At 41.2% G+C, this 27116-nt stretch overlaps 2 protein-coding genes across 2 annotated transcripts in view; one reads left to right on the top strand and one right to left on the bottom strand.

The window, feature by feature from the left end:
• The first annotated feature begins 362 nt into the window (after positions 1-362).
• On the top strand, positions 363-24055 carry Sumo1 (small ubiquitin like modifier 1). Its single transcript, XM_021654368.2, has 5 exons — positions 363-520; positions 14232-14306; positions 17656-17733; positions 19844-19915; positions 23213-24055. Exons 1-5 carry the CDS (start codon positions 509-511, stop codon positions 23279-23281), a joined length of 306 nt encoding a protein of 101 aa, XP_021510043.1. The 5' UTR covers positions 363-508; the 3' UTR covers positions 23282-24055.
• Kiaa2012 (KIAA2012 ortholog) overlaps positions 23555-27116 on the bottom strand; it is a 106648-nt gene continuing 103086 nt past the window's right edge. Inside the window, exon 22 of the mRNA XM_060368420.1 lies at positions 23555-26976. Within this exon, the coding sequence (XP_060224403.1) occupies positions 26841-26976 (136 nt within the window). The 3' untranslated portion in view covers positions 23555-26840. The remainder of the gene's footprint in view (positions 26977-27116) is intronic.

Here is a 27116-nt window from a genome sequence, read left to right as displayed (position 1 = left end):
TCATGAGTGTGGCGGCAGCTAGCAAGAAGAGGTAATAGAAACATAATAGCGGTAACTCAATATATTTAGGGAGGGCTGGGAGGAGACAAAAGAACAGCCTTGGTTCAGCCCTCAGCAGCGCGCAAGGTGTCCAAGAGGGAGGAGTCCAGCCTGTCAATCTGGCTCCAAACCTACAGCCTGCAGGCAAAGCGCTAGCTTCCCCTGGGGCTAAGGTAGCGGGCCCGGTTCTCCCTCCGGCTGAACCCCTGCAGTCTTCCTCTGGCTCCAAGCAAACAAGTTTCCAGCGCGGACGACCCCCGGGCCTTCCCCGAGGCGTTTTCCCGCCTCCTTTTCCCGTCTTCCCAAACTCTCCTCTGCGCGGAGCGGAAGTGACGCGAGGCGTAGCGGAAGTCCCTGCAGCCGCGGTGTTGTGCTGTGGGGAAGAGACGGATTTGTAAACCTCAGAGTGAGGTTCTGCCTGCCGGAGGCCGCTGTGGTGCGGAGATCCCCGGGTGAAGCCACCGTCACCATGTCTGACCAGGTACCCGGCCAGGGCCTCGGAGCTCGGGGCCGCCGGCCGCCGGCGGGGACCGGGGCCGGAGGCGCGGGGGAGGGGATGCGGCTAGGGGGAGGGGGCCGCCGGTGAGGAGGGGTCCGCGAGGGACGCCGAGCGCCTGGCCGCGGCCAGCCGAGCCGCCCGGCGCCGCCGGGCTCCGGGGTCCGCCCGCCCCCCGCGGCCCTCTCCGCGCCCGCCCCCCGCCGCGCTGCCCGGCGCCGCGGCTCTCCCGATGGCTCCCAGGTTTCTCCCGGGTCCGCCGGGGGCCCGGGCTCGCTCCCCGGTCCCTGAGAGCCGCCTAAGCGAAAACGACCGTTTCCCTCCCGAGGGCTGGATGGCAGGAGCAGGGCCCTAGGCCCAGTTATGTAACGGGAGGGAATCCCTGACGGGGAGGCTAGGTGGCCCTGAAAAGCGGTTTCGACCCGGCTTTGGGTTCTTGGTCCCGGAGCCTGGGGGGGCGGCGGGGGAGCCTTGTCCGAGGTCACTGGGAACCCACAGGACGCTGCTTTCCGTTGTGTTTGTCTGGAGGGCCAGCCCGCCTCTGCTCACTTCTGAGTCTCTTTTTCCGTCCGGGGGTGCGGAGCGGTCGGCTCTTTTTCTCGGTACTTTCCATTTCTTACTCGGGATTGGTCCATCAACTCTCCAGTTGTAGGAGCTCTCAGAATAACCCTGAAAACAACAGACTGGTGAAGAGTACCACCACCACGCCATTTCATCTGGGCATTAACCTGCAGATGGTTGGTACTTTGTTTCTTTTTTAAAAGCACATTTTTATTGTTCTTTGACAACCAGTTTCATACATATAAACGACGTATCTTGAGCACCAAACCCCGTCGTCCAGGCGTCCCTGGACTAATATTTTTTAGGAGAAAGAAAAAACTTTATTCGTTTTGTACAGTTGCAGAATATTTGCAGAAAGCTGCCAATTCATAGTAAAATGTTGTGTCTCGTTTTTTGACTTTTACTTCTTTAGTTACAATTTTTCAATAAACTTTTTTCATTCAACTCCACAACGTACTTGAACTTTAATTTTTATGTATTTTTCTCTCCCCCCTTCCCCAAAAGGTTTCTCTGTGTATCCTTAACTGTCCTGGAACTCAGGTTGTGAACCAGGCTGGCCTCGGACTCTAAGATCCGCCCGCCTCTGCCTCCCAAGCGCTGGGAGTAAAAGCGTGTGCCATCACCTCCTGCCTTATTTTTTGGTTTTTCAAGACAGGGTTTCTCTCTGTAGCCTACCAATACTGTAGGTTAGTTAGTCGTGGGGTGGATTTACCTATTAATAATCTGGATTAATTCCTATTTTGGGATAGAAACGACTTTATGAATGTCTCCCAGACAGTTGTGTACTTAGTTACCAGGGAGGAATGATCAGCTGAAAATGCTTAGTTTCATCAGCCTTTATTTTAAAAGGAAGGAACTATATAAAAAGTATGTTAGCCTGATGAAAGGGCACCAGAGAGAAAGAGTTACAAAATAAGTTTTAGGATTGTTTTTGTTCCAGTTTGAACTCACATCATTTAAGAAGGATATGAAGAAAGAAAGAAAAAAAGGACCTTAGAACACAGGTTGTTTTGTTTTTTTGGTTTTTCAAGACAGAGTTTTTCTGTGGCAGGTTGTTTTTCGGGGGATCTGTGAAGCTCCACTATGCTGTTGGACTCACCCCACTGGGATTACTGGGCTTGGACCTAGGGCCTCCCAAGTGGGTTTGCCAGGAAAGCACTATGCCACTAAATCCTCATAGCTCCTTTTACTTAGTAACACCATTTTGCCCAGGTTGGTCCTGAACTTAACTGTGTAACACAAGATGTCTTTGAACTTGGACGACTCCTCCCTCAGCCTTGCAGAGGAGCTGGGTTTACAGTTATGCTGCCACACCTAGTTGGTGTGTTATTTATTTATATTTTTCATTCTTCCGTGGATGGTCAATGAAGTGTTTTAAAACATGACAGAAAAAAAATGGAAGCAAATCTTTTTATTTTCTTTTTTTATTTTTGAGGCAGAGTGTTAGCTATGTAGCTCTAGCTGTCCTGGAACTCCTGAGTGCTGGGATTAAAGATGTGCACGATCACACCTGGCAAATCAAGTCTTTTTAATTGAGCTATACATTAAAACAATTTGCAACAGTATGAAATAGTGTTACTCTTAGGAATTTTGTCTTTAAAAAAGTAATACAAATGTCTGCTATCATTTTAGGGGTTGTTTACTTTTTAGTTTTCTAAGACAAGGGTTTCTCTGTGTAACCCTAGTTTTCCTGGAATTTGCTAAACAGACCAGGCTGGCCTCAGAGAACCTCCGCCTGCCTCTGCCTCCCAAGAATACACCACCATTGCTCTGCTGATAGGATTTTAAATAATTGAGAGTGTGGTACTAGATTTAGGAACTGCATTAGGCCAATTGACTACATGATTGTAAGTTCTCATAACAAGTTTTGTATTAAGTGTTAAAGATTTAGAGATGAAGGTTAAGTGAATCTTTACTTCTAAGAGGCTAATAAGTGAGAGCAGGAATCTCCAAATACTGCTGTGTAATAGCGAAAGCATGAGCCTGTTCTGTCTTCAGAAGGCTCCTAAGAGGATATTTCCTCAGATTGGGGGTGTAGGCTAGTGCTTGTGTTGAATACAAAGGTGCCTTGGGTTCCAAGTCCAGTACCTGTGCACATTTTATTTTCTGAGGCATCTCAGAAAATAGAAGCTTTTTATCTTGTGCTTAAAATAGTGAAGTTAAATAATAATTTAAGTTTTTCTCTTTGTTTTGAGATGATCTCACTGTGTATCTAAGCTGGTAGTGATCCTGCTTTTCTCACCTTCCTAAATCCTGGGATTACAGGTGTATGCAGCTGTGTCCTGCTGAATATTCAGTTTAAAATAAGTGGACTTTTTGTTTGTTTGTTTTGTTTTTGTTTTTTTTGAGACAAGGCTTCTCTGTGGTTCCTGGCTGTCCTGGAACTAAGCTTGTAGACCAGGTTGGCACAGAGTGCCAGGATTAAAGCTGTCTCATGAGTGCTAGGATTAAAGTTGTGTGCCGCTATTGCCTGGCTAAAAATGTGGACTTTTATTGTCTAAAATAGATAGCAATCTAATGTTTAGACCTTGAGAAATCACTGACATTATTAAGTGTTTTGTGAGCATTTCTACAGTTTTTTTTTATTTTTTATTTTTTGAGAAAGTCCTATAGGTCTCATGATTGGTACACAATTCCCCAAAAGATGAGGAGCATCCTATAACCATTAGTAGAAATGTTTAGCCTAGTTCACATTTCATCAAAACTAGAAGGATAATATCAAAAGAGTAAGAGGAATTTAAACAGATATTTTCCCTTCTGTTTGTTTTTGTTTCTTCGAGACAGGGTTTCTTTGTATAACCTTGGCTGTCTTGAAACTCTGTAGACCAGACTGGCCTCTGAACTCAGGCTTGTCTGCCTCTGCTGGGATTAAAGGCCTGTGCCACTGCTGCCACTACCACCCAGCTCCCTTCTTCCTTTTTTATAGTCTAGTTAAAACTGTTCTCCTTTTTATACTAACTCACCAAAAGCAACTTGTGCCTTTAGTGTCAGTCAGATCCCTAAGGTCAGCCCAGATTCATGGCAGGACATCTGTATCTCGTTTCTTCTTTCCTTCCTTTTTTTTTTTTTTTTTTGAGACGGGGTCTCTGGAGCCCTGTCTTATTCCGGAACCTCCCTATTATTTAGACGAGGATGGCCTCTAACTCCTGGTATTAAAGGTGTACACCACCACACTCTGCAAGTAAAACATTTTTCCAGTAATTGTGATATTCCTATAGTAGTGATGTTAACTCTGTTATAACACATATAATATTCCTTACATAGGTATCTTTTTGCTTTTTGTTGTTTTTTTTGTTTGTTTGTTTTGTTTTATTTTATTTTTTCGAGACAGGGTTTCTCTGTGTAGCTCTGGCTGTCCTGGAGTTCTTTGTAGATCAGCTGGCCTCAAACTCACAGAGATCCGCCTATCTTTGCCTCCTGAGTGCTGGGATTAAAACCATGCACCACCACAACCTGGCTTTTTCTTCCTTTTTTTGAGACAGGGTTTCTCTGTGTAGCCCTGGCTGTCCTGGACTCGCTTTGTAGACCAGGCTGGCCTCACAGGTGTGGGTTACCACACCCAGCTTCAGATTAATTTCATTTTATCTGTATGAGGGCTCTGCGTGTATGTATATTCACCATGTGTGTACCTGGTGCCTCTAGAGGTCACGATAGCATCAAATCTCCTGTAACTGAAGTTAAGGGTGATTGTGAGCTGACGTGTGGATGCTGGGAACTGAACCTGGGTTGTCCACTGGAAGAGCAGCCCGTGCTGTTAACCACTGAGCCATCTCTCTAGCCATATATTGGGATTGTTGTTGATAATTGTCTGTTAAAATATCTTCAGCATTCTCTTCTGGAATTCCCTGAAATTGTGAATATTTTCATAGATAATTGTGATATTTGATTTTTAACAGACTTGTAGGCAAGTTCACACAGATTCTGTTACTGAGCACCTTATTTTTATAGTTCAAAATTTGGATATCCCTGAAGTGTGTCTTTAAAGATATGGTGTGGCCCCTCCCCCTCTTCCTCCTCCTGAATGTTTGCATTTAGTTGCCTTTTTGGAGTTAATGAGGATCTGAAGGAAAAGACAGGAAGGAAGGAGGAAGGGTGGGGTTATGTTCTCTAGCTGTATCTAGGGCCAGTTATTTAAAGGTTTTCTGAAACTTACAGAACACAATTTACAGGACCCAGATCAGGAGACCATGTACTGATTTAAAAAAATTTTTTGAGACAGACCAGGGTAGCTTTGAACTCAAAATGATCCTCCTGCCTCTGCCACCACACCCTGCATACATGCTTACTGCACAGTGTTTTTAAAATATGTAAATTAGCTGAGTGTGTTGTCAAATGCCTATAATCTCAGTGAAACCCTGTATCATTCTCCAGAAGAGGGAGGGGGGAAAAACACAGATTAACACAGATTTATTATATTGATTTTTTTTGTGTGTTTTTGTTTACACACACATACCATGAGTTCACTTGGACCTTAGAGGACAACTTTGGGGAGTTGGTTCTCTATTCCCACTATGTTGTTCTCAGGAATCGATCTCAGAATGTCAAGCTTGGCAGCAAGTGCTTTTATTCACTGATCCATCTACCTAGCTCACACACAGTAGTGCTTTTTTTTAAGCTTTATTTCTATTTATATGTCCTATGAGTATATGCCACGTGTGTTTGGGTACTCAGGGAGGCCAGACGAGAGCATTAGATTCCCTGGAGCTGGAGTTACAATTAGTTGTGAGAGAATTAAGCTCTGGTACTTGGTGTAATAAGCCCAGGCTCTCTCAATTACTAAGCTATCTCTCTAGCTTCCTCTGCACATTGAATGCCATTGTTCTACTGCATTCCGGGCTCTCCTGACTGCAGAGTATTTATACAGAGATGTCTGCCTTTTGAAGTATATCAAAGTAGTTATGTAGGCCTTTTTCTCTTCAGAAAGGTTTTTTTCTTTTTTTTTGTTTTTGTTTTTCAAAATAGGGTTTCTCTGTGTAACAGTCCTGTAACATCGGCCCTCCTGGAACTCACAAAGATCTGTTTTCCTCTGCCTCTCGAGCACTGGAATTAAAGGCATGTGCTACCACTGCCTGGCTTGAGACAAGTTCTTACATTACAGTCCTTACTGGCCTCAGACCTGTGGCAGTCTGCCTCCCTCAGTATCCTGAGTGTTGATTACATCTGTGAGGACCCATCCTGACAGAACTTGATTTGAACCGAGGCCAAATAATAGTTGTTTATAGTACTTTTTAGTTGGAATTGCTGTTGGATTGAATAATAGATGATAGATCTTAGGTTGAACAAATGTGCTGCTAGTTTTCCCTTGTGAAACAAGTGTAGAGGTAGCTTGTATATGTGTACTAGGTAGGAGAAGACATAGAAAGAAAAGGTTATATTATTTCATGCCTCAGGGCCATTTAAAAATGAGGACATAATGCTTCTATTTTGTTTTGTTTTCTTCGAGACAGGGTTTTTTGGCTGTCCTGGACGTCACTTTGTAGACAAGGCTAGTCTGGAACTTGTAGAAATCGCCTGCCTTTGCCTCCCAGAGTGCTGGGATTACAGGTGTGTGCCACCGTGCCTAGCATTCATGCTGACCTTAAACTCAGAGAGATCTGCCTGCCTTTACCTCCCAAGTGCCGGGATCAAAGGTGTACACTACCATACATGGTGAAATAATGTTTTATTTTTATTTTTATTTTATTTTTCTGAGCAAATGTAAGTTTTCTTGTGAGGAAGGGAAAGTAGATACTGTATAAGTGATTAATAGTGTCTGTCATTTTTCCAAATTAGTTTGATTATACTTTTAAATACAAACAAAATAATTTGTTCCAGGCTTTATTCATCTTACAGTCCCTAGACCTAACCAAAACAGTATTTTTATTCAATTAGCAGCAGATTTTCAGCTGCAATTTTTAGTTCTTGACAAGCTGTGTGTTAAGTGTATTTTGTATTAAGCCACAGTTCTGGGTTGTAATATAATGTAATGAACTATCTTGAGTGTTTTAACTTAACCTTTCAAGTGAGTTATAGCTGATCAGTTCTAGTCCCGATCTTTAATCCTGTTTCATTCTGTTTGATCCATTGTCCACCAAACCATCTTGTCCAGACAGTTTTTACATTTTAATAATAGTTTGAAGAATTAGAATTGTTTATTTTGTTGGACCTTCCTTAGGAAACAAAGTGGGATAAATTGATGTCTATACATTTTTTTAAAGTTTAAGTACTATTTAGTAAAATTTTTTATTATGGAAATTTTAAATGTGTTTACAGCTCATTTATAGTTCATGGCTTGTCTTATTTTTCAAATCTGAAGCATCCTTCACCATTCCATGTTAATTTTGAAGTCAATCTCAGGCATTCACATGTAAATAGGGCTATAAATTTTTTTTTTTTAATTACATCATTTCCCCCTTCCCTTTTCCCCCTCCAAACTGTCCCTTTTGCTCTTTAATGTTCATGGCCTCTTTTTCTTTTGTTACATGTGCATGTGTATTCCCGAGTACATAACTACAATTTGCAGTCTGTGTGGTGTTACTTGTACTTGTGTTTTAGGACGGAGCACTTGGTATCGGCTAGCCGGGTAGTGAGTGTGCTCTTTATGGGGAAGAGTATATTCCTTTCTTGGCATTCCTTAGTAGTTCTCTTGAGCTCCCCTCCCCCACCTGCATTAGCATTTCTGCTGCTGTCACCCTTTTTTCATGTCTTGTTTAAGCAGCCATGTTGATAAGACTTCATGGGTGTGTGGCTTCTGACATTTGAGACATAATGCACAATCTCACAGCAAACTCCTTGTGGAGGGCTTTTTTTTCTTTTAATATACCCACAGTACTGTGTTATCCTACTTCCTTTCTCTTACTCTCTTTTCTCCAAACTTTTTTTTTTTTTTTTTTTGTGAAGGCCAGCATCTCATTGTGTAGTCCCAGCTGGCCTGAAAATGCCTAATAGAAAGGTCTGGCTTCAAATCACAGAGATCTGCCTGAATCCTGGGAATTAAAGGCTTATGCCACCAGGCCCAGCTTGTTATCCTACTTTTCAAAAGGAAGATAATAATATTTTCAAGAATTAAATAAATAGGTACTAGAGAGATGGCTTAACGGTTAAGAGTATTGGCTGCTCTTCGGAGGACCATGGTTTGATTCCCAGCACCCATGTGATGGCTCACAACCACCCGTAACTCTAGTTTCCAGGGATCCAGTGTCCTCTTCTATCCTCTCTGGGCACTGTATGCATGTGGTACATAGACATACATGCAGGCAAAGCACCTGTACGCATAAAATAAATAATATATTTTTAAAAAAGCTAGGCACAGTGGCGCACACCTGTAATTCTAGCACTTGTGGGGGGGGGCAGAGGCAGGCGGGTCTCTGTGTTTAAGGCCAGCCGGGTCTACGAAGTGAGTCCAGGACAGCCTAGGCTACACAGAGAAACTCTAGAAAAACAAAAACAAAACAAAGAAAGAACTGGGTATACCCCTTTAATTTCAGCACTCAGGAAGCAGAGGCAGGAGGATCTCAGAGTTCAAGGCCAGCCTGGTCTAGTCTGTATATTGAGTGACAGCCAGGAGTACATAAAGAGACCCTGTTTCAAAAGCCAAAAAGCAAACAAAAAATTAAGAAAAAGAAAAAAAAAGTATTTCCCTAGCATCCTCTTCTTTCAGGAAGAATTAACAATCCTTGTGTAGCTGAAAGGAGCAGTGACAGTTAAATGAGATGCTCGGTCCGTGTGGCTGAATTGTCTGTACACTGACTGCCAGAGTACATCTTTGTGACGATCTTTTGACTTGAAATAGTATAATACTTCTTAATTTTGTACACTTATAAATGCAAACTGTTGTGTTTTCTTAGAGTTTAGTTCACTTTCCAGAACCAGCCATCTGTTTCCATGTTGTTCCTTGGAGAGTTGATAATGCTTAGTTCATATTAAATTCCTTTACCTTTCCAGTAAAATTGTCATGACTTAAAATTGTCATGACTTTCTTCTGCTCTGTTGGCTGTATACTCTTGCCAGCCAAGTCAGCCAGCTCTCTGGAACTATCCTTTCTTTGATGACCTACTACTGAATGCTTTCACTGTTTTGTAACTAGTGTGCTGTACTATTCTGTATTGGCTGCCTTTTTTTTTTTTTTTTTTAAGCTAGATAACAGAGACACTGATTACTAGAGACTGATTCTGTTTTTTATTTTTGTCTGATTTTTTTTCTAGACTGTCAGAAAATATAAATCTTGGGGCATAGTGTTGCACACCTTTAATTCCAGTACTCAGGAGGCACATTTATGTAGATTTCTGAGTCCGAGGCCAGCCTGATCCACATAGTGGGTGCCAGGAGAGCTAGAGATACATAGTGAGAAGTGAGACCCTGCGTTGAAAAAGACTTGAAAGAAAGACACACAGGCAGGCAGACAGGCAGACAGACTGAGTCCATGAGAAGGTACATGGCTGCATGAAAGCTGTTACACAAGTGGTAAAGATGTCCATTCCTATAGTGGTTCAGTGATGGTAGAGCATGAGATGGGCTTCAGAGCCAACTAAAATGTCACAGTGGTGAATGACTAAATAGGACACTTAAAGAGTAGCCAAGGGCTGGAGAGATGGCTCAGAGGTTAAGAGCACTGGCTGCTCTTCCAGAGGTCCTGAGTGCAGTTCCCAGCAACCACATGGTGGCTCCCAACCATCTGTAGTTAGACCTGGTGCCCCCTTCTGGCCTGTAGGCACACATGCAGGCAGAACACCGTACACATAATAAATAAATCTTTAAAAGAAAGGAGGAAAGAGTAGCCAAGCTGGTTGTGGTGGCACATGCCTGTAATCTTAGCAGATCTCTGTGAATTCAAGTCCAGTCTGGTCTACAAGGGGAGTCCGGGACAGCCAAGGCTACACAGAGAAACCCTGTCTCGAAAAACAAAAAAACCAAGAAAAACAAAAAGCAAACAGACAGAAGGAAGGAAGGGTGGCCAAAGAGATTCTCAGTGTTTGTCGTTGTCAGATGTGCTGTGTGGTCACAGTTGTAGTTGGGAATCCAGGGAGAGTTAGTTTTTGTTGTTTGCTTGATTGCTGCTGTGATTGCTGGCTTTAGTGCTGGGAGTTGAACACAGAACTTTTTGCACACCAAACATGTATTTCGCTCCTGAGCTATGTTCATAGCCCTGTAGTTTGTCTCAGTTTTGGTTTTCAGAGAAAGGAATTAGAAATAATGCCTCCAGTTGTAGATACTTACTTGCCCAAGGGATGGCAACTGTTCAGGCCCTTGGATTAAAGTCTGTGAACCCTGAAATTGTCAGGTTGGTGAGGATGACTTTGGTTTCATATCTGTCCTATTTTGCTTTTGGTTGCTATTATAAACACTGATCAAGCCAAGCAGTGGTGGCGCACACCGTTAATCCCAGCATTTGGGAGACAGAGGTAGGCAGATCTCTGAATTCCAGGCCAGCCTGGTCTACAGAGTGAGTTTCAGGGTAGCCAAGGCTACACTGTCTCAAAAAACCAAAACCAGACAAACAAACAAAAACGGAAACCAAAACTTTCATATATTTTCCAAGTCACAGTTGATCATTGAGAGAAGCCAGGGCAGCAACTCAAGTTAGGAACCTAAAAGCAGGAACTGTGAAGCAGAAGTCCTGGAGGAATGGAATGCTGCCTGCTGGCCCTCTTACTCAGCGTACTCTCTTACCCACCACTACTTGCCTAAGGGTGGTACTGTTCACAGTGGATTGGGACCTCCTAAATAAAAAAAAGTATGCCTTCCATCCTTGCTCACAGGCCATTTTGATGGAGGCAATTGTCCCTCTTCCAGGGCTCTGTAATGTGTCAAGTTGACAAAAACTAGCCAACACACAGTATCTAAGAGGTAGTCACCCAGGAGGCGAGGAAGAAAAGCAGAGACTGAAGGCCATCATTTAAGGAAGCAACTGAGATGAGAAGTCGATTGAATATTGGAAGCAAAGATGGAAAAATATGAGAGTCCTTTGGATTTAGCAGTAAGGGGTCCAACTGGAACTCCACGGTGAGGGGCAGGCTTAAGTGGATGGTGATGCATACGCCAGTTTACAGCTGGCGGAGAGTAGAAGTGCCCTTAGCAAATACTGACTTGTACAAGGCTTGACAGTAATGGAAAGATAAAGACAGCAGTAGAGAAATCAGGTCAAGGAGGCCAATCTTTTCAGCGTAGGATATGGATGATTTACAAGTAGGTGCATTAAAGGAAGATAGTGGTGGGGAGAGTACGGTGGCTCTAAGAAGGCATTTCAGTATTAGACTTCAGTTTATCTGTGGGGCAGATATCTTTGAGTTGATTTTGGGGAAGGTTTTATCTTTATTTCAGGTAAAGGAAACTGGGGCCATAAAGGGCTGAAGATGGAAGGTTGATGGACATGTTTGGGGGTGTGGTGTCAAATGTGAGTGGCCCCCATAGGCTCATATGTTTAAATATTTGGTCCCCAGTTGGTGACTGTTTGAGAAGGATTTGAAGGAGTTGTGTCACTGGGATGGATTTGCAGTTTCAAAAATCCAGTCGTTCCCAGTGCGCACACTCCTGCCTCTTGTGGTTTGAGATGTTGTTCTTGCCACTTTACCTTCGTTCCACCATCATGGACTCTAACCTTATTGAGTTGTAAACTCAGTTAAATGCTTTCTTTTATTATCAGTTGCCTAGGTTGTAGTGTGTTCTTACAGCAATGGAAATATATGAGGCATTAGCAAAAGGTGAGCAAATTTCTTGGGTTTCAAAAAGGAATGGTAAGAGAAAAATAAAAACGAGTTTAGTAATGTATGTATTGAAATGTTATGGAGTTTGTTTTTAGACCTTAAGGTATTGGAAGCCATTTACTATGCTTTTTGAGCATTATAGGATCCAAGAAAGCTATGTTTAGAGGAGAGTTCTGAAGTTCAGTAGATGATTGAGTAGAGGAGGGGGGATTTTTTATTTCTAAGTGTCTTCTGGAGCTCATTTGTATGGTGATACATTGCTGCTAGGGAAAGGGGGATATCTTCTTTTGTGCTAACTTAAGCAGAACTTCTCACCCTTCTCCTTCCCTTAAAGGGAAGGAAGGTTTGGTTGCTTTTTATTGCCCTTCATTACAGGGATAAGCAACTCTTCACTATGACTATAAGTTCATAGAAATGTGGCAAGATTGTTAAGCGAGTCTTCTGGTTTTCAGGGGAGAACTGTCTGGCTAAAGAAGGTTAATTTAGTCCTCGGCCACAGTACTCAGAAGCATTGACAGCACTGCAGAATGAAAACAGGCATGCCGTTTCATATTGTCTCTTTTGTCACCTAAGCATTTTCTTAGACTCTGGACTGAATCTTGGAGTTAAAAGTTTCTTGGAGTTCTTTGTATGCTTACTCACTTGTTCCCCCTCCCCACACCTAATAACATAAAGAAATGGGTTCCATTTGTTGTTTTCATACATACAGATCTTTATGTTTGCCCTCTCCCCAGACCTACCTCTGTCTCCCTTGTCCCCCTGATCTTTTTCCTCCTCGATATTGTCTCCTTTCTGCTTTCATAATACAGATACTTTGTCATCCTCTCGTTATTCCTTCATGTTAGATCTCTTTCTTTCACACTCTCCATAGTCCCCTTTATTTAATATGACTTTTAGTCATATTTGAGAAAACAACCCATTGATTGATTGGTTGGTTGGCTTGTTTCGTTGTTGTTGTTTTATTTAATTTTTTAACTAGTTTTTAAAAATTTGGTGTTTGGCCTGCAAGTATGTCTGTGTGAGAGGGTGTCAAATCTTGGAGTTGTGAGCTGCCATGTGGGTGCTGGGAATTGAACCCAGATTCTCTGGAAGAGCAATCAGTGTTCTTAACCACTGAGCCATCTCTCCAGTCCCGTTGTATTTAATTTTTAGAATGTTTTGTTTAGTTTTTTTTTTTTTTTTATTTGTAGAGTCTAGATAGTGATCGCCTCCTTTGGAGGCAAAGATTAAAGATTTCTCCCAATCTGTAGGTTCTTTTCACTCTAATGATTTTTTTTTCTTTGCAGAAACTTAATTTTCTGCAATACTATTTTCAGTTCTTGGGATTATTTCCTGTGCTGTTGGAATTGTGTTATGTTCATTTATTAAATGTCAAAGAATTTAGTAGTTTTAACTCTTCTGGCATGTGCTGTATACATAGTTTCTCCGCTTTACTTGTAAAATTCAGTGTGTTTTGTTTTGTTGTTGTTGTTTTAAACAGACAGGGTTTCTTTGTGTAATGGTCGTGGCTTGTAGACCAGCCTGGCCTCAAACAGAGATCCTGCTTCCGCTTCCCAGTGCTGGGATTAATGGTGTGCACTGCCACATCCCGCTCGGTGTGCTGGTGTGCTAATTTTTTTTTTCCTTCCAGGTCATGGGTTCTCTGTGTAGCCTTAGCTTGCCTTGTAGACCATGCTGGCCTCATGGAGATCTGCCTGCTTTTGCCTCTCCAGACTGCTGGGAGACGCGCCCAGCTCAGTGTGCTAATTCTTAGTGAATGTGGATTTAAGTTCTTTTTGAGATAGCGTTTTCCTTGCTGGTCTTGGAACTCTATGTAGATCAGGCTAGCTGTCAACTCATAGGAATTCATTACCTAGCGTAGTAAATGGCTTCCAATACCTTAAGGTTTTTTGAATTAATATGAATAACAGAATAATATTTAAATATTTAAATGTGATGGTTGTACTAAAGTTTTGTGTGCAGCTACTTTACCCACTGTTGGTGGCATTTTCCAGGACACTGTTTAACTAAGAATGACTAACTGAGATGCTTTGTGCTGAGATAGTTCTCGCCTACTTTAGTCTGTTAATTTCAGTTGCTTTGCAATACTCCTTTATTTGAAATGAGTTTGTAAATCTTCCAATGAGTCTCCTTTTTCTTTTCATTTTTTTTTTCAAAGTAAGGTTTTTGTGTGTAGCCTTGGCTGTCCTGGACTCGCTTTGTAGACCAGGTTGGCCTAAACAGAGATCCACCTGCTTGCCTCTCTGAGCTCTGGGATTAAAGGCTGCACCACACCGTCTGACTTAAGTTTCTTGTTCTTTACTGAATGAGGAGTTTGAAGAATAATTGAGTGGTGGAGAATAAGTGCTCTTTGTATTCTCAGGCACAGAGTCTGTTACCTGGGGAAACGTAATGGGTACTTATAAGTGATTAATACAGCATTTAGGAATTTTTAATCTGGAAATTTCTTTCAGGAGGCAAAACCTTCAACTGAGGACTTAGGGGATAAGAAGGAAGGAGAATACATTAAACTCAAAGTTATTGGACAGGTGAGTTTTATTATTTTTCTTCTTTGACATTCCTCCGGTGTGTGAACACATAGGAAAGGTATTAGGTAAGACAAGTTATTTAAAAATTGCATTTTAACTTATTGTACATGTATCTGTTGGGGGTAAAAAAGGTGCTTGTTGGTTTTTGAGACAGGGTCTCACTATGTGGCCCTTAACCTGGTCTTGCCTTACTGTGTAGACCAGGCTGGCTTTATACGATAGAGACCTACCTGCTTTTTCCTTCAAGTGCTGGAATTAAGAAAATGTGCCAGCATAGCTGGCATGTTGTTGTTATTATTTTAATGTCAGAATTAGTGAAATGCACTCTTATCATCAAAGTGTGAGAGTTCTCCTCTACGTTCTTCCAGCTGTGAGATTACTGCCTCCACTGTGACAATTTTGCTTATGCATTTCCTTGATCGTTGAGGAAGTAATTTGTGTTGGGGGGGGTCTGCTTACTATATATGTATATGTGTTCTAGCAGTCGTAGTGGTTGTGGGGACTAAACCTAGGGTCTGGCACATGGCCAGAACCATATCCCCAGCCTTTCCTTTACTCTTTTTATTATTACCCTCAGTGTGTTATGTGTGCATGCAGTGTACATGCTCAGTTGTTGTGTTTGCTTGTGCTCACATCGTAGAAGTCAGAGAAGGCTATATTAGGTGTCTGTTCTGTTACTCTTCACCTTATCTCCTGAGATAGGGGTTCTCATTGCTTCTGGAGCTGGTTGGTAGCCAGCAAGTTTCAGGGTTCCTCCTTTTTCTTTCCCATAGTAGTGGAGTTTGGTCTGGTCTTTATTCTTTTTTATTGTTCCTACTGGGATCTGAACTTGGATGGATACTTGTGTGTCCTGCCTTACCCATTGAACCTTTCTTTTTCTTCCACCCTTCACTGTTTTTAAATATTTTTATTTTAAATTTAAATTTTTGTATGTAGAGGTGTTTGGCTGCATGTATGTCTACACCACCTGCATACCTGGTATCTATGGAACTGGAGTTACAGATGTTTGTGAGCTGCCATGTGGGTGCTGGGAAAGCAAACCCAGGTGCTCTGAAAGAAAAGCCAGTGTTGTTTTGTTTGTTTTCTTTTTTGAGACAGGTGCTTTATGCTGATTGTTCTCGTCTACTTTAGTCTGTTAATTTCAGTTGCTTTGCAATACTCCTTTATTTGAAATGAGTTTGTAAATCTTCCAATGAGTCTCTTTTTTTCTTTTTCTTTTTGAAGTCAGGTTTCTCTCTATAGCCCTGGCTGGACTTCTTTGTAGACCAGCTGGCCTCGAACTCACAGAGATCCACCTGCCTCTGCCTCCCAGAGTGCTGGGATTAAAGGCACGCACCACCTCGCCCCACTGAGAAACCAGTGCTCTTAACCACTGAGCTATCTCTCCAGCTGCTGACACCACCACCACCACCACCACCACCACCACCATCATCAACAACACCAACATTTTGTGACAAGGTTTCAGTCTGTAGCTCTCACTGGCATGGAACTCATTTAGTAGACCAAGCTGGCCTTGACCACACAGAAGTCTGCCTGCTACTGTTTGTTTCTTGAGTGCTGATATTAAAGGCAAGTGCTGTCACATCCAGCAGATTTTTTTTTTTGTTTTTAAAGAAGATTTTAAATTGTGTATGTCTCTGTGTCTGCATTTGAGTGCAGGTGCACATAGAGGCCAAAGTTGGAATTACAGGTATTTGTGAGGTGCCAGACGTAGTGTGTAGAATTATATATGCGTTTGATTACTGAGTTTTTTCTATACCCCACCCATATTTATGTTGGGTCTTACTTCCTTAGTTAGACCTCTCTGAAACTCTGGAAACAATCTGAAAGGCAGTCCAAGGTGTGCTAGGTAGTAAACCTTTACTAGATACATGATTAGCAAATACTTCCTCTTAGCTTTGGTTTATATTTTCACTTTTTTGCATGCCTGTAGCACTCAGAGGCAGAGACAAGCAGATCTCTGAGTTTGAGTCCAGCTTGGACTACAGAGTGAATTCTAGGACAGCTGTTGCTACAGAGAGACACTCTCTTCAAAAACAAACAAAACAGGCATGGTGGTACATGCCTTTAATCCCAGCATTCAAGGAGTCAGAGGCAGGCTGATCTCTGTGAGTTGGAGGCTAGGCTGGGCTACAGAGTGAGTTCCAGGACAGCTAAGGTTTCACAGAGAAACTCTGTCTTGAAAAATCAAAAAGAAAAAAAGAAAAAAGAAAGTAAAAACAAAACAAAAACACAACAGCAACAAAAAAGAAACTTGTTTAATCCACAGTTGGAAAGATTTACACCTGTGATTTTTTTCTAAGTGTTTTATAGTTTAGCTCTTAGATTTACGTCTTTTATTATTGAGTTATTTTTATATGAGTGTTTCCCTAGGCCGTTAATTAAAAAGACCATCTTTGCTGAGCCTGATGTTTCTGGCCTATAATTCCAGCTACTTGAGGTTAGTAAATGAGAAGGGTCTCAGCTTCATGGCCTGCCTAGGATGAAATCTGAACATGGATGCCTAAAGAAAACCTGAGCAAGGACACCACCAAGACATTCTAACATGGAAGGGGTAGCTCTGATGGGGCCTCAACATTATACAAAGAACTGTGGGGAGCTAAGGAATTCCAAGAGTGGGAGAAATAGTTTCCTCCAGAGAAGAACCCCCAAACTGACTATACAGTACCAGTGCTCAGTCCTGAAATCACATAGACACAAGTAATATAAAACAATCTGAACTCAGAGACACAGTAACTGTAAGAATGAGCAGGTTCTATGTGTGTGCATGGGTTTAATAACAGTGAAAGAAAAATGAGAGTAAGGGGAGTGTGCAGGAGGGCTTGGATGGAGAAAAAGACTCCACTGAGTGAGACACCCGGGCCCCAAACCTTTAGTTTGACTTACTGAAGATTGTATTTATGTTGCTTATCCCAGCTTCAGTGGGTCACTTCATGGTAGAAAAAAGTTTTCTATGTCACTTTACAGTTTGTATTTTCTCGTAGGTTTGACCGCCTTCAGGGACACTGTAGTTGGTATGAATGGAAGAGTATGTTTGTTTTGGTTGCTTGTGAGGGTTTGTAACAGTTTTTACAGTACTCACTTTGATGGGTATGCTGTAGTGAAGGAATGCATTCTCTGACGTATAAATTTATATTAATTTTGATACCTAAAACATCTTTACTAATTTTTTATAATGGGTTGCTAAAAAGTAACTTGGAATTTGATTAGATTGTTTTAGTGAAACTAGTTAGGAATGCTAAAAAGAATATTTTAGTGGAAACTATAATTGTCAAAGAATAATTAAATAATTAGGCTCAAGTAACTAGTGTAGACAAAGAAGGAATAATGTTTCCCTTTATCTCCTTAGGATAGCAGTGAGATACATTTCAAAGTGAAAATGACAACACATCTCAAGAAACTCAAAGAATCATACTGTCAAAGACAGGTTTGTATATTGGGACATCAAATACAGTGCTTTGCCAAAAGAAAGTCTATTTTCAGCATTAGGAACTTAAGGAAAACACCCTAATTTATCAGTTAATACACCATTCTTTTCTTCTTGTGATCCATTTTAAAGTTTGAAAATAGAAATAACTGAAACTTAACTCAGTTTTAATGACTACTGAAACAAAATTTTTTTCTGGATGGTTCCCATCTGCATGTAATAATAAAGGCAGGCCTTTTTGGTGATTACTGTAAATTTTCCCTGTGCTGAGTTTTAGGCCATCTATCCAATTTACATCTATAGTTAATATATTTTCTTGGCTGGAAACATGGTGGGTCAGCACTTAAAGAGCACTGGCTGTTCTTTGAAAGGACTTGGGTTCAATTCCCAGCATGCCCTTGGTTCATAACCCTATGCAACTCCAGTCCTAGAGGATCTGATGTCTTCCTGTGAGCACTGCACAGTGGTGCACAGACGTACAGGGAGGCAGAACATCCATGCGTAACAGACGGACAAACAGAAACGTACTTTCCAATATCTTCTTCTGATAAGTACTTAAAATGTTTTCTCCTCTATACAAATGTAGATTTCTGCTAATTATGTATCATATTTTCAAATGCATTTCAAGATAATTCCAAGGAATTAACTCCTTTAAAAAAATCTGTATAAAATCTGCCAGTTGAGTGCTGGAATTAAAGGTGTGTGTCACTGCACTTGGTATATTTTAATTTCTTTGTAATTTTTTTCAGGGGCAGTGTTTAAACACCCACAGATAAAAGTATTTAAGTTAGTTTTTTTTTTTAATTAAATTTTATTTATGTTTGTATGGTGATGTTTTGCCTACATGTATATCTGTGCATTATATGTATGCAGTTACCTTAGATGTCAGAGGAGGGAGTTGGATTCCCCCAGGACTGGAGTTATAGACAGCTGCCAGGTGGGTGCTGGGAACTGAGCCTGTATCCTGGAAGAGTAACCCGTGCACTTAACCACTGAACTATTTTCTAGGCCTTGAATAGGTGATTTGTGATTTGTACTTTCTAGTAAAGTTATTTTGTTTTAAAAAGTCATCTCTGGGGGCTGAAGAGATGGCTTAAGGGTTAAGAGCACTGTCTGCTCTTCCAAAGGACCCGGGTTCAATTCCCAGCACCCACATGGCAGCCCACAACTCTCTGTAACGCCAATTCCAAGGAATATGACACCTTCTGACATAAAATAAAAGTTAAATAAATTGTTAAAAAAAAAAGTCATCTCCCCTTTAACTGTCATGTTGAAATGGTTTAAAAAAAATAAACCTCTTTTGTGGCATTGGCTTTAGCCTGTCGTATATCTTATCTACACACATTTGGTAGCTACTGTGCTTTAGCTAGTTCTTTGGCACGACCAGAAGGTTCTTTGGATTTAATGTTTAAAACCAGTTTTGCTTATATTTTTAGAAGCTAGTAAGGGCATACATCCCGGTCCTCATTTTCTCTGTGCTAGTTCACAGGGGGAAATGAATATAGCAGTGGCTGAGAGGATAGGCTTATCAGTCATTCTGAGCTGAAAAACTTTTAAGATTTTTTGAAGATTTATTTATTTATGTATACGAATGCTCTATGTGCATGTATACCTGCATGACAGAAGAGGGCATCAGATTCTAGTGTAGATAGTTGTGAGCCACCAAGTGGTTGTGGTAATTGAACTCAGGACCTCTGGAAGAGCAGACAGCGCTCTGAACCACTGAGCTCTCTCTCCAGCCCTTCTGAGCTAAAATTCTTAACTTTCCTACAGGTCTTACAAAATGAAGATGAGGGCTCTTGGGTGTTTGCAAAGAACACTATGACTGTGTTGTTAGGAAGGCGTTCCTCACAAATCATTAGTCCTCTCTAGATGATAGTTATGATCGAATCAGCAATCTAATTTTATGATCTATATAGCCTTCATGTTTCATGCTCTTTCTTTTTCTTTTTTGTTATTATTGAGACATTGTTTCTCTGTATTGCTCTGGCTGTCCTAGAATTCACTCTGTAGACCGCCTCTGGAGTGCTGGGATTGAAGGTACACACTACTGCCTGATACATAGCCTAAGATTTTCATACACACTTTCTTTTTCCTTTTTATTTTTTAGGGAGTTCCAATGAATTCACTCAGGTTTCTCTTTGAAGGTCAGAGAATTGCTGATAATCATACTCCAAAAGAAGTAAGTATGGCTCTTTCTTTCTTTCTTTCTTTCTTTCTTTTCTTTCTTTCTCCCTCTCTCTCTCTCTCTCTCTCTTTCTTTCTCTCTCTCTCTCTCTCTCTTTCTTTCTTTCTTTCTTTTTTTTTTCCCTGATTCAAAAGTTTGAAATAAAATATGTTGGGATTGTAGCTCAGTGGTAGAGCATGTGCGTAGTATGCATGTGTTCCAGAGTTTGATCCCTAGCACCAAAATAAAAAGGGAAAAAACAGTCATTTCACTCCACCCTGGGCATCCTGGGGGTGGCTTCAGTGCATATTTCAACAATCTGGGGACAAAAAAGGTTTTCCTTGGGGCTCAAAGGTTTTGAGTACTTCTTGCTCTTGCAGAGGACCTGGCTTCAGTTTTCAGCACCCACGTGATGGATGGTTGATAACTAGATGTAACCCCAGTTCTAAGGGATCGGATGCGCTCTTCTTACTTCCTTGGGCACCACGTACAAGCATGATCCATATACATATGCATCAGGCCAACACTCATATACATACAAAGAAAACAATTTTATTTTTTGTTTTTGAGAAGGGTTTTTCTGTGTAGTTGTAGTCCTGTCTTGATAGAACTTGTTCTGTAAACGAAGCTTTGCCTGCTTCTTTGAATTCAGAGATTTGCCTGCCTCTCGAGTGCTGGGATATAAAGGTGCTAGCCAAGTGCTACTCTTTCTTTTCTTTTTTTGAAATGGTCTCTTTCTAGGTATCCTGGAACTCACTGTGTAGAATAGGCTTGCCTTGAACTCACAGAGATCTGCCTGCCTTTGCCTCCCTCATATCCCCCTACCTTCCATTAAGAATAATATTAATTTTGCTGTCTCAGTTAAATGATAATTGCCATATTCATTTACTGTAAAGTTACTGTATTAGGGTTCTCTAGAGGAACAAAACTGATAAGAAAAATGTGTGTGTGTTGTGTGTAAAGATTTATTCGAGTGGTTTGCAGGCTGTCAAGGTGGTCCAGCAATTTCAACAATGTCTATCTACGAATGGAAGGTCCAAGAAATCTAGTAGTTGTTCAGTCCATGAGGCTGGATGTCTTGGCTGGTTTGAATACCCTAAAGTCCATAGAGAGTGGGCAAGTAGAGCAAAAGCTTCCTTCTTCCGTGTCTTATATAAGCTTCCACCAGAAGATGTGGTCATATTAAAGGCCGATCTTCCCATCTACAGAGAATCCAGAGTCAGCTAAACGGGGTGTAGTTGTGCAGAAGCAGGCAGATCTCTGTGAGTTGGAGGTCAGTCTAGGTAGTCTACGTGGCAAGTTCTATGACAGTTGGGATAACAGAGAAACTGTCTCCTAAGAAACGAAAACAAGCTGGTATGGTGTTGCATGCCTGTAATCCCAGAGCGCGGGGAGTCAGAGGCAGGCGAATCTCTGTGAGTTCAAGGCCAGCCTCATCTACAAATCAGTTCCAGGCTAGCCAAGGCTACACAGAAAATCCTCATCTCAAAAAACCAAAACCAAAGAAAGAAAGAAAAGACGTTGTCAGGTTGACTACCAAGAATAGCTATCACAGTTACCTTTTCTTGAAAATGTGTGGCTGTCCTTTAGATACTGGCCATTTTGAGTCCCTTCAACGTGGTACCTGTATTCTTGACTTTCTCCCACATTTAAAACTGCATTTGGGGGCTGGAGAGATGGCTTAGTGGTTAAGAGCACTATATGGTCTTCCAAAGGACCCAGGTTCAATTCTCAGCACCCACATGGCAGCTCACCACTGTCTGTAACTTCAGAGATATGACATCTTTACACTAATGCACACAAAATAAAAAGTAAATAAATTATTTTTTTTTAAAAAAAGGAAAAGATTGTTAAAAAAAAAAGGGCTGGAGAGATAGCTCAATGGTTAAGAGCATGCCTGCTCTTCCAAAGGACCTGGGTTCAATTCCCAGCACCCACATGGCAGCTCACAACTGTCTGTAACACCATTTCCAAGGGATCGGACACATTCATACTAATGCACATAAAATTAAATAAATTATTTAAAAAATAAAAATGCATTATCTATTTTCAAGGCAGAGCTTCTCTGTGTAGCCTTGGCTGTTGTGGACTCACTCTGTAGACTAGGCTGGCCTTGAACTCATAGATCTGCCTGCCTCTGCCTCCCCAGTGCTGGGATTACAGGCATGCGCCACCGTGCCTGGCTTAAAAAGTTTTTATTTTGAAATATTTTCATCTTGCAGAGAAGTTACAAGTACAGAATTTAAAAAATTCTGTGTATTATTTACATAAATTTACCTAATATCTTTGTCTAATCTCTCTTTTTGTGTGTCAGGTACCTGTGTTCCCCTTGGCTCTTCCTAGATTGTTTGGGAGTAAGCACTGTACCATGACTACATGTTTTATATTCCCCCCCCTTTTTCCTTCCCTTCATTTTATAGAAATGTAATTATTAAACAGCATATAACTAGATAAATCTCTGGGTGGGTGGATCATTGTTAAACAGAAATTAGGAAGCTAGGCGGTGGTGGCAGCTGTGGTACACACGTTTAATTACAGAATTCAGGAGGCAGAAGTCAGGCCAGTTTCTGTAAGTTTGAGGCCTGGTCTGCAGAGTGAGTTCCAGAAAAGGGCTACATAGAGAAACACTATCCCAGAATAAAAAAAATAAAACACAACAAAAAACTCAGACTCGGGCTGAGATGGCTCAGTGGTTAAGAGTACTGCCTGCTCTTCCAAAGGACCCAGGTTCAATTCCCAGCACCCACATGGCAGCTCACAACTGTCTGTAACCCCAGTTCCAAGGGATCTGACACCTTCACACTAATGCACATAAAATGAAATAAAATATTAAAAAAAAAAAACTCAGACTCTACCACTCCTAGCTTTTTTCCCCCCAAATGTTCTTTAGATGAAAAATATTCTTTTTTTCCCCTTCCAGTTTTTGTTTTGTTTTAGACAAGATCTCTCTCCATAGCTCTGGCACTCATTATATAGACTAGGGTGGTCTCAAACTCACAGATACATCTGCCTGCCTCTGCCTTCTGAGTGCCGGGCTTAGTGTCACGTACTAGCTTGGCTTCTTTAGTTTTTGGAGACAGTCTCATATAGCTGACTTGGAACTAACTGAAGCTGGCCTTGAACTCCTTATTCCTCTTACTTCCACCTCCCAGGGGCTAGCATCTCAGAACCAGATTTTCAGTCTTGGAGGCTTGTTAATTACAGGTGACATATGTATCTTCTTGTAGTGTAAAATAGTGGCCATATAATTGCAGCCAATATAAAAATGAAGCTTTTATAGTCTAGCATTAACATATTTTTTCTTTCTTCCAGCTGGGAATGGAGGAAGAAGATGTGATTGAAGTTTATCAGGAACAAACAGGGGGTCACTCGACGGTTTAGATAATTCTTTTTATTTTTCTCCTTTTCCCTCAATCCTTTTTTATTTTTAAAAATAGTTCTTTTGTAATGTGGTGTTCAAAATGAAAATTGAATACTGGCACTCCATCTTCTTAGAACATCTGGTAATCTGAATTCTAGTGTTCAATATTCATTATTGGTTGTTTTTGTTGTACTGATTTTTGGTGATCAGACCTCGGCTCCCTTAATATTGCGCTTCTTCTTTTAAAACATGTCATGTGTGCACAGAGAGGCCACCCTTTTCAGGACTGTGCATTTTTAGGTTTGTGATGAAGAAGATCGACTAGTGCGGGCTTTCCTATGACCTTCCAGTTGGCCCTGAAGTTCCAGCATGTGGTTGCTTCACTCCTCGACTAGGATTTCAGTGGGACATGGAAGTTTTTCAGAGAACTGAACTGTGGAAAAATGACCTTTCCTCAGCTTGAAGCTACTTTTAAAATCTGAGGGTCAGGACCAAAAGAAGAACATCACGTTTGTAGTCAAGATGACAAATACAGTGAGAGTAACAACCAACTCCAAAGGTGGCTTCACTGGAGAGAAAGAAAGTGTCTTGGGTACAACAGTCTTGTCAGAAGACCCCAGCAGAGTTCTAATCTTCGTCAGCAGTTAATAAAGTTACTTATGCAGAAGTGTACGCAACAGACACTGCTCCTTTTGATTTTGTTTGTACTTTTTGGCCTGGGACATGGGTTTTCAAGGGACATCGTCTGTACCAGCTTCATTAAAATAAACAATATTTGTAAAAACCGTACTAAAGCTTCTTTTATTTTAGCCATGTAAGGAGGAAAATAAAAATGCCCCATAGGATTTTCTTGGCACAACTGTATTTCTTTAGTAATGTACAGTAATGACCTTAATGACATTGGAGCAGTGGAAGCTCCTGGCTTGCTTTCTGAATCAGGCATTTAGGTACGGTCACAATGCCTTTTTTCCAACAGCACGGTCATGTCATTAGACTGTGCTATTCGTGGATTATGCACATACGATACCACAACTGGTTTTATTTTTTTCCTTTTAGAGTATTGTTTAAATGTTAATGAATCACAGAATTGTGTGTGTGTGTACATACACGCATTTGTACACATCCATTTTCATGCTATCCTAAACACAGCACCATCTGACTACTTTAGCAAATAAAACCTTTCTCAGGTACTTGCTCAAAAAGCAGGTGGCCTTGAGGAACTCTAGCATTTGACCTGACCTTTAAAATTTGTATTGTACAAATTAGAGCTTTTAGACTGTCACCTGGCATTTACAATTATATTCCTTAAATACTGACTGTTAATTAAATTAAGTTGTAGAAAATCTTTTGAGCTGCATCATTTGTCAAGATCAAATAACAGATCTGGTTGGTTGCTTGAGCTATCCAGAATTCATGAATATGGCTAAGGATCTTAATTTTATTTGTAGCTCTAAACGAAGGTTCTCAGCATTTAGTGGTGGAAATTAGTTGTAGAAAAGTTTTTTTGGGATGGGGAGAGTCAGGTCTTCTAAAATAATCACACTCTACTGTTGGCCTAAAATACATTCAGCTGATACGGTAGTGCCATTAAAATAGACACTTGGAAGCAAAATTGTACTATATATTCTATTTGAAAAGGACCCCAGTAGTGTTTAGTAGCCTCTCTCTGCTGTGAGTGCAGCACCTGAAATTTGCAGAAGGGGGAAAATAAAATGAGCAGTGGCAGTTTCTTTGCACGTGGCTTCTTGAGTGTGTACTGATTGTCTGGTTAAATACTGTGAGTACACAAGTAGGGTTGACAAGCACCAGAAACATGACTTTAAATTCACTATGATCTTATCCATCATGTTTGGCCATTTTATTTCTATTGTACACGAGAGTTATTCAGTATCTTTACTATAGAGTGGAAAATGGCTAAATTTCTAGTTTGGAGAAGTGTAATTCCCGTGCTAAGCAAGTACCTTGGGAGTACTAGTCCCCACTAATACACAGTATTTGCTTTGCACAGGGGTTACCTGTAAATAATCATCATTTGTGGACAGTGTGATGACAAAAATCTTCATTGTTTGCTTGCCTGGATTTCAAGTCACTCTGGGTGACCTTTGGGTGTGTGTCCAGAAAGATTGGAGGTAGGAGTCCCTGCCCTGCCATTCTGTGGGGTCCAGGACTGAGTGAAATGGATAGTGAGGTTAGTGCCAGTATTTCTCTCTCTCGACTACTGATGTAGAGGGACCAGTACTAACTTTCTAGGCATTTTTTTTCCTTATTCTTTTCTTTCTTTCTTTCTTTCTTTTTTCTTTTTTTTTCTTTTTTTTTTTGGTGTGTGTATGTATAGTTTTGTTGAAGTGATGAGAAAACTAAGACAAGTGTGGATTAAAAATTAAGTTGTGTCTGGTGGTGCACACCTTTAATCCCAGCAGAGGCAGAGGCAGATCTGTGTGAGTTCAAAGCCAGCCTGGTCTTCTACATAGTGTGAAATCCTGTCTTAAAAAAAAATCCAAAGTTCAGAAAATTCAGATACTACTTGTTTTAACATTTTATATTTTATTTCTGACAATGTCTTAATGAGCATTCTGTGGTGCTTTGTTGAAGGGATGGTTATTGGACATTAAGAGTTTGTTAAAGGACTTGAGGCTTCTGAGAAACATGTTTAGAGTTGTATGAGCAGGTTCGTCAGGACACAGTTGGGAATAAAAATCTCAAGATTTGTGCTCAAGGATCAACAATGATGGAATTTCTGAGGTGGTGGAATAGAGTATGTCTTTGCCGATGTAGTTCCCAGCAACTACCTATGGCATTGAGCACTTACCCGGCTGGTACCATAGAAGACTGTGTCAGCTTATGCAAACTCGCTGCTCTAGACCTGCACTTTGAGGATTGAGAGAATTTCCTCATGAAACAGCTCATTTTGCTCAGTTGAACATGGATCAAGTGCTTCCGAACATGCCTTTGAAGAAGATACTTGTTTTAGATACCCGGGATAAATTTGTGGTTTTGCCTTATAGAGGAATTTTTTTTTTTTTTAATATTTAGTTTATGTATATGAGTGTTCTATGCCAGAAGGGGGCATCAGATCTCACTATAGATGGTTGTGAGCCACCATATGGATGCTGGGAATTGAACTCAGGTCCTCTAGCAGCCAGTGCTCTTAACCACTGAGCCATCTCTCCGGCCCGAGGGATTTCTTAATATGATCAGCTCCTCTTAGCTAGTCCAGAGTTAGTGTGTGACAACTTTCGTTTTCCATAAACTCTTGAACACATCAAAACACATAGAATGTCCTAAGACTGTCAGTGCCTCCACCTGGATCTGTGGAGTGGTAGTGTAAGCACCAAGGCTTTTGAATTTATGTGGTCCTAAAGAACACAAGAGGATTTAAGTAAGTGAAAAGTTCATTGAGTCACAGTGTGTGGAGAGTGTGGGAACCCTGGGAATAATGTCCAGGGTGAAGACAGTCCTAGGTACAGGTTGAGGTAAGCTAGATGAAAAGGAAGTAATGGAGCGCAGCTGGAGCTTTATATAAAAGTGTAGCTTTTCCTCTCAGCACTTCTCCACTTACTTCTTTGTGTCCTTCTAGCCTCAGGGCTTGGGGGTGTCTAGGAACTGGAAGTACGAGTAGACCCACGGTCTGGAAATGTTCTGTGTCCACTGCAGACCATTGGCTTCCTTAGAGAGTTCTTGGCGAAAATAGTGTTCCTTGAAAGCAGCTTTTTGCCTGCGGAGACAACCCCACCCCCGTTCCAAAAACGATTAGGCATTCAGTCGAGCCAGTCGGTAGAGTTTTGGATTTGGGTTGTCTGATTATCAGATTTGGGCTGTTGGTTGTGGGCTTTAGTGGAATGTTATTTGGGAACA

Source organism: Meriones unguiculatus, chromosome 15, assembly GCF_030254825.1.
Source record: "Meriones unguiculatus strain TT.TT164.6M chromosome 15, Bangor_MerUng_6.1, whole genome shotgun sequence".
NCBI lineage: Eukaryota > Metazoa > Chordata > Mammalia > Rodentia > Muridae > Meriones > Meriones unguiculatus.
Note: the sequence above shows the minus strand (reverse complement) of the source record. Positions and strands in the feature narration are given on the sequence as shown.